This window comes from Papio anubis, chromosome 15 (assembly GCF_008728515.1).
Source record: "Papio anubis isolate 15944 chromosome 15, Panubis1.0, whole genome shotgun sequence".
Classification (NCBI taxonomy): domain Eukaryota; kingdom Metazoa; phylum Chordata; class Mammalia; order Primates; family Cercopithecidae; genus Papio; species Papio anubis.
Window position 1 is genome coordinate 73123526 of NC_044990.1, and position 8169 is coordinate 73131694.

The 8169-nt window shown below is 34.4% G+C and overlaps 1 protein-coding gene across 1 annotated transcript in view; it reads left to right on the forward strand.

Moving 5' to 3' along the window:
* The window catches only part of GPR180 (G protein-coupled receptor 180), a 34098-nt gene extending 26909 nt beyond the window's left edge, over positions 1-7189 (forward strand). The window contains exons 9-10 of the mRNA XM_003913993.4: positions 32-109; positions 1097-7189. Of these exons, the coding sequence (XP_003914042.2) occupies positions 32-109; positions 1097-1255 (237 nt within the window). The 3' untranslated portion in view covers positions 1256-7189. The remainder of the gene's footprint in view (positions 1-31; positions 110-1096) is intronic.
* The last annotated feature ends 980 nt before the right edge of the window (positions 7190-8169 follow it).

The window sequence follows — 8169 nt, forward strand, 5'->3', positions numbered from 1 at the left end:
TGTACTTATTTCACTTTTTCATTTGTTTCAGGGCTGTATCTTGTGGTTTTTATGCCATCCGGTTCTTGCATGCATTTCTGTCATTTTTAGCGACTACCAAAGAGACAAGGTAAGAAATATACATGATGAAAGTAGTTTTTTTTAATGAAAATATTGTCTTAATTGGGAGAATATTTAAATAGGAGGGGCCTGTTTATTTTTTAAGACATTTTCTGGGTTATTTAAAACTTTGAAACAAAGTAGTAAACCAGTAAGTAGATAAATTTGAAGTTTAAAATATTTTCAAAATATTTATAAGCAAAATGGTGGAAATAGCTTTTCTTGATTCTATTTTAGCTTATTTTAGAAATGGCAATAGAGAATTTTAAAATAGAAATTTTGTTTTATAAATTAGATAATTTATAATACATCTTTTAAAAAATGATTAAAATTTTTTGTTACATAATAGTAAAAATCAAGATTTGTAAAAATCAGTCTAGTTGCTTTAACAGACTACAAACCAGAGTGCCATGCTGAAGTATGATGCATTTTGATTGTGTTGATACCTACCTTCTTAGGTGAATGGCTCCATCGTTTCAAAATAGAGGTCTGCCAGGAGCCCTTTACAAGCAATGCAGTATGTGCCTGAATGCACAAATGTTTATTGAGCCTGAGGTATTTACAAAGGGTGAATAGATAGGACAGTAGTCTACAAAAATAGAGAAGCGACTTGAGAGTTTTTGAAAGGGCTTTTAGAGTACTCTTTAAAGTTCAGGTAGGAGCATGCTTTATTCCTATTACTAAATTAGCTAGGAACCTGATTTTTCTTATTTACTGAAACTCTTGTCTGTAGTGCATACCCTTGGGAGAGAATGGTTTAGCAAGTTATTCTTTTGTGCCTTACTTTTTCATCTACAAAATAACTGTTAAAGGGATTTTTTATCCTTAAACAATTAGAGCATTAGTCAGAAATTTTTTTTGATAAAATGTACCTATGGTAAAGATGAAAGATAGAGTATTGTATTTATATAAAAAGCATATATAGATTCATGAGAAATTGAGTATTATTTCTCTGTTTCTGCATGCAGTAAAAGCATTCCTTTCTTTTTCTTTTCAGGTTATTACAATAGGTGTTATCCTTTGCCAGTCTGTTTCCATGGTTATTCTCTACAGACTCTTTCTATCTCACAGTCTATATTGGGAAGTTTCTTCACTTTCTTCAGTAACACTACCACTGACCATATCATCTGGACACAAAAGTCGCCCTCATTTCTGATACTTGATTTTTGTTGAGAGGAAAAGTGAATTGGTTTAAAAGAGTGCAATAAGGATCCAAATACAGTTACTTTTTTTTCATACATTTAGTATGAAAACTTGGAACAGCGAAAGCAGAGCACGTTATTTATATAACTGCATTTAAGCAGTACCAAGACTGAAAAAAAGGTAATAAATGAAATGTTTTGAAATATACTTAAACAACAAACTTTGAAGAAAGTGTTGTTATAAAATGATTGAAGCAATTTCTATATGGAAATAAATGTGAAAAATAACTATATGCTATTTTGGTAAAATATTCACCACTTATAATGCCTCATCTTAATAGCTAACTCAGGTTTAATAGTCTTATAAAAAGTAATCAGTTAAATGATTACTTGCTTATAAATATCTAAACTAGTCCAGTTATGAAATCAGTGTAATACATTGATTTTAAAAACTGCTGCTTTTTATGCTTTAAGGAAATGCATTTCATATTTGAGTTTAAAGGAATTGAAATTACTTCAGGAAATGAATATAAAATATGTTCACAGTTAAATGACTAGGCTTTTGTTTATTTGTGGGTGGAGTTATTCTCCAATTTTTTTCTGCCAGTTTTGGCTCTAGTTCAGGTTTTAGCTTGATTAGCAAAGGTTTTTGACAAACAGTTTATGAAAAAATAAAACTTAAATACATTACACAGGTTGTAAAGACAAAAGATTTTAAAATCTGAGCACTTAGGTGAAGGGACAAGCAGGTTTATGTGGTTAAAAAGAAAGAAGGGAAAAGGTACTACGTGATACGGTACTGAAATTTTGATCCCAATAGAATTCATTTCTCTTACATTGAATCCCCAATCATAATTAAGCCGTATACACAGATTAAATTAACAGAAGCATTTCATATAAATGTTGGTTTCAGTCATCAACTACCCATGAATTCCTGCCCAAGGATACTTAATCAGGATTAAATTTTCTATGAATAATTGAAAAACAAAACACTCACTGGATTTGTTATAATCCGTGTTGGCACTGGATTCTAAGTAGTTGCCATCTTGAATCCTTTGTAATAAAGCCATATTTGTGTGTGTGTGTGATGCCCCAGTATTGAGTATGCTAGCTAAAAAAATATCAAGTGCCTGATTAAAGAATTGCTAAATGGTTGTCGATAATCGCTGTATAAAATGAGTATTCCCATTAATAGTCACTGATTGGAAATTATTCTGTTGCTGTTTGTCAAGCTGTTCAGGCCTTTTCCTTTTTACTTCTGGCTTATTTTAAAAATATTTTTTATCTACTTACTGTGTGTTTAAGCAAGAAACAGTGCACTGATCTGGTAGTTAAATTTTTTAATTAAATAGTTAAAATAATGTAGTACAACTTAAAAATATCTATGGCTTTGTTTTTTTTTTTTTTTTCCCTTGTACCTAGTCTCACTGGGAATGACTAGTATTCTGCCTCACTTTCAGGGCAGAATATGTGTTTGTGACCCAAAGTGACAAAGTTACAAAATTCAGCCTGCTCATTAAATCATCTCTCTTTTAGTTCTTTGTAAATCATTTAGTAAATTAGAGCTACAGGTTAAGACTAGAAAGTCTGAGTTACGTTTTAGGTATACATGATCGTCTGAGTGGTCATAACCTTTTCTTTTATCATGTCTCCCTAATAACCCCAGCTATTGTCTGTTGTGTTCAGCTGAGATGCAAAAAAGAAATTAAGCAAAAAAGAAAAAGGTGAAGCCTTTTCATAAATTTTGTGAACTTGCCAAAAGGGGAAGGAAAAATCTTTGTGTTATTTCACTCAAAGAACATAAGTAACTGCAATTAACATATATGAAATTTATTACTCTGCTTGCATTTATGAAACTAACCAGTTTTTTAAACTTTAATTCTTAAATTTGTGGTTGGAATTGCTGATAATTTATTTTGTTATTCAAGAGCCATTGTTAAGCGGAGGAAAGTAGTTGTTAATAAATGTATAAAACTGTTCTTGACTAGTAATCTTGACTAGTAATTTATAGTTCATAAGTCATGACACAGTATCCCCTCTTTTTCTGAATGTTTACACAGAGATTCATCACTGCAGATTACAGAAGTTAAGTGTATACTGCAACCTCTAATTAAAGATAAAAATCTTTTCTACTTTCCTTTGTCAGATAATGCTTTTTTATGTGTTTTTATGTTTTTTGAAAGAAGATAAATGGTTCATCCAGAGCTTTATTAAGAAGCATTTCTTTTCTTCCCTTAAAAAATAGATGTTTATTTTTATTTATGTGTGTATAATAAGATGGGTGCCTACGGTGATGCATTTTACCAAGCATTTTACCTTGATTATTACTAATCTCTATTGTAATAACCAAACTCCCGTTTAACTGAGTATAAGGGAGAATAAATGATTTCTCAAAGGTCACCAAACTATTTAGTTTTTCCATTTTACCTTCATGATTTAAGGAACACGTATTAGCTGTGTTTTAGTGAGAATGAATTGCTATCCATCATAATTTTCGCTATTGATTTGAATGTTAAAACTAGAATTGTGCTAAAATCAGAACATGAGCTTGAATATCTGTAAGACCTCAGCACACTTCAGTATTTGAACCTGGCTGTTAGCTAGACAGTATTACTAGCAGGAGAGTTAATCTAGGCAGAAGAGCTTGCTTTAGGGTAATTATTTATGATCTCCAGTAAAGTAAGTCACATCTGATGAACATAGGAGATACACAAATCTGAGATCATCTCTAAAATAATGAGACTAGAACCTATCTATCAACATGAACATGGGCTCCTTCAGCATGTTTCTTCTAGGAGACTGCATGTTCTTTGGAATTTGGAAATCTGGAATTATCTGTGAAACATTTTCTTAAATAGCTGCTGTGGTATCAAATCATTGAAGTTGTTTTTTGTTTGTTTTGAGAATTGATATGATTGTTAGAGGTAGCCAGATCTGAAGAGGTAATACCGTTTTTTATTCCAACGTGTATTTGTGAATTGAGACTAAAATAATGAGATTGGTTTTCCTCTGTGATCTGAAAGTAGTGTGGTAGAAGCACCGTAGCTTGATCTCTTGCAATAGCTCTCTATGTAATATTACGACCTCCACACTTGGCCAGCCTTCTGCACAGCTCCAGGGGCATCATATGTGTTGTGCTGTAGGAGTGCCATGAAGCCTTTGCGGGGAGGAAAGAAGTGGTCCTGCCCACTAGGGCCATTCTCCACAATGTAGCCAAAACAATCTCTTAAAAATGGAAATAATCTGAATGATGAGCATACAGAAATTCTTTGTGCTAATCTTATAACTTTTTTGTAAGTTTGAAATTATTTCAAAAAGTTTATAAATCATATAAATCAGATCAAACTACTGCTTCCCTGACAAAAGCCCTCCATGTGCCTCTCATTGCACTTAGGAAAAGAAGTCCTCACTCATTACTATGTTCTGCAAGGCCCATAGGATCTGGTTATCTCTTAATTTGTACCACTCTCACACACATATCCCAGCCTCATTGTCCTTCATCAAAAAAATATCTAGCTTATATCACAGCCTCAGATACTTGGCACTAGCCATCTTCTCTGCCGGGGACATTCTCTTCCAAATCTTGGCATGGTTGGATGACTGAATCCTCATCCTTCAGGTTCTCAGCTCAGATGTCTTTTAGAGAACTCACATCATCTGTGGTGGATTTATATGGTACAGTTTAGTCAACCTGGAGATAGGTTCCGCAGAATTCTCTTCCGTGCATAATTTCAGGACAATGTAGGCCATAAGAAATGTTTGATACAAGATATAGAAGGCAGAAGTAAAGTAGCAGCCAGATCTGGATTCTTTTTATAAGTGGAAGGACCAGACAAGGCACAAGACACTGTTGCAGCTTATCCACATTATTGCTTATCTGTTGGCTCATCTTGGCCTGTGGGACAACAGCCAGGCCCACAGGAACACCAGTTCCTGCTGGAACGCCTCCTTCAGCTTCTCTGGCTCCTGGGCCAGGTGTGCGCTTTACTCTGACAAAGGGTGCCAGCTTCCGCTGGACAACTCCATCATTCACACTGGAGGATTAGAGGCAGTGAGAGACCTGTATGGCTTCCCGTCCATCCTCACAAGTTCCACTCAGTTCCCACAGGTTCTACTCATCCTAGCAAGTTCCTTGCTTCCCCCATTTCCCTTGTCTTCCCTTTTCAACTGCCAGACACAAAAGAAACTACCTCCTATAATCGCTATAAAAGTCCCTTATTTTGAATATTAAGATATGTGTATGTGTATTAGATCCTAGTGGTTCTTTTCTGATCAGACCCTGATTAACATGCAATCCTATCTAATGCTATTCCCCCATCCTAGTTCTATCATATTATCCCTTTTTTTGTTTATTGTACTTAGCTGGTTTATCTTTGTCATCTCTCAAATTAGAATATAAATTTTAAGTGAGTTTGTCTCTATTGTTCATTGCTGTATGCCTAATACTAGGACACTCCCTGGTGCATACTAGATGCTCAAAAATATATTTGAGTGAATGAATGAAGGCAATGCTGAAAAGTTCCAAATCTGTACTTACCAGTGTAGTATTAATTATATAATAGAAGCTCCTATAGTGACTTCAATAATGCCTTGCCTATTCTTTGTTCAATTGTATGGAATTTGGTAGTGTGTAAAAATCTTGACTAGTCAAGTAGTTGTTATAAAACATCAATTATGAGAGTATTTCTCAAGTTCTCACAGAGGCAGTTTCTCTTTATTTTATGTAGTCCTGTAATAGGACCATGTGTCTGGTTTCTTGGCCTGCCACAACTAGAAGCACTAATTTAAAAGAGAAGTTTCTAGTCAGCTAGAGGAGGGAATGTTGACAGTAGGCAGAAGCAGCTGGGAAAAGATAGGAAAACTAGAAATGACAGTAACACTCAAATTGTAGCAGCCTGGGGTCATTTAGTGTAGGTGAAAGCAAACCCTGTGTTGTGTATCTCAGTAGACTCTTAAGAGATTTGTTGTTCAATATATTCATGACAGTGACTGATCGTAATCAAGAAGATATTAAGTTATAAATTATGTTCAGTAGCCTCAAAGAAGTATGCAAAAACCTTGTAATGTTTTCTTCTTGTTAAACAAGTAATGTATACACATTGTACAAAAATCAGAAAGTTGAAAAAGGTGGGAAAAAGAAGTTCTTCTCTCATTCATTTCCCTTCCCTGGATCCAATCTCTGTTACTAGTTATCTTTCTAGAAATGGCCCCATGCACATATAAACATATATGAAACACAAATTATAGCATACCATTCAGACTTTTGCACATTCAGCAATTTATTCTGTAGTCCTACCTACAATTGTCCCATTTTTTTCACCGATTGCCTAGAACTCCATTATATGGATGTACTTTGATTTTTGCAGAGAATCAGTTCTGTTACTGCACATTGCTGGTTTCCAGTCTTTTGCTAATACAGACAAGGCTGAAATTAAGACTGTAATCAAGTATTTGCCAAGGCTTCCTCCCCTGCTCCCAAAATGCCTCCACTCCAGATTCCAGGTCTAGATCCTTGGGATTTTCTAGGTGATAGAAGTATCTTTGTTGTTCATAGTAAGCTCTCTGATAGTTATTCTAACAAGATGACTCAGATAGGGGCTGGCCATACCAGAAGACCAACCATCAGATTAGAGGGTTGGAGTTTTGAGTCATATGATATTAGCCCAACATCTGAGGTGGAGAGAGGGGTTAGAGATTGAGTTCAGCTTTGTATAGAGATTGAGTCAATCAATCATGCCTGTAATGAAACCCCGAGAGAAGCTCTGGTCAGTGACACTCAAGTGAACTTTCCTGGTCGGCAATACTCTGGTGTGTTCTAGGAGGGTGACATGTCCCTGAGAACACAGAAACTGTATTTGGGATTCTCCTACTCCTTGCTCTATATATGTCTTCTTTTGGCTGTTCTGATCTGTATCCTTTTGCTATAATAAACTATAATTGTATGCGTAGCACTTTGCTGAGTTCTGTGAGTTGTTCTATTTAATTATCTAACCTGAAGGTATTGTGGGAACCCCTGAACTTGCAGCCAGTTGGTCAGAAGTAATGATGGCCCTGGGAATGCCCAAAGTTGCTAGTTTCTGAAGTGAGGGCAGTCATGGAGGACTGGGCCCTTAACCTGTGAAGTTTGGCTTAACTTTAGGCAGTTCATGTCACAAGCCATTGCAAATATCCTGATTATCCATGCAAAACAAAACACTTAACAGAAAATTATCCCTTAACCAGAGAGTACAACGTAATTTTCTGTTAAGTGTTTTTGTTTTCCATGGATTGTACTAGATATCAATCTGATAAATAACTTTTATTCATTATAGTTTTAATTTGCATTTCTCTTATTAATTTATATGTTTTAAAACCATTTTCTTTCCAGTTCTATGATCTGTTAACGTATTTTTCCCACTTTTTTATTGGTTTGGTTGTCTTTTTCTTACTGATTTATTAAAACTCTTTATAACAGAAATTGGTCATTTGTGATACGAGTTTAAACTGTGTTTCTCAATTTGTCATTTTTCTTTTTCCTTTTTTAATGGTATCTTTTTCTTGTAGAGTTTTTAATGCAAGTGGAATTATCAGTCTTTTATTTTTTTTCTTCTGTGTTCTACCTGTTTCACAGGTAGAAAAGCCTTAGCTCTTTGAGATTATGTTTAAATGCCTTGTATTTTCATCTAGTGGTTTTATGGATTTATTTTTTATGTTTAAGTTTTTTCATCCACCTGGAATTTATTTTGCTGTTAAAATATGAACTAGAGATCCAACTTAATTTTTTTCAGATAGTTGCTCACTTACTGCGATATCATATATTGTATAATCCATCTTTTATTTACTGATTTGTTGCTAATTGATTTCTGGACTTTTAAGGTTATCTGATGAACTGTTGATCTGGTACCACACTGTTTCAATTATTGTAGTCTTAACATTGCTGTACTCTCTG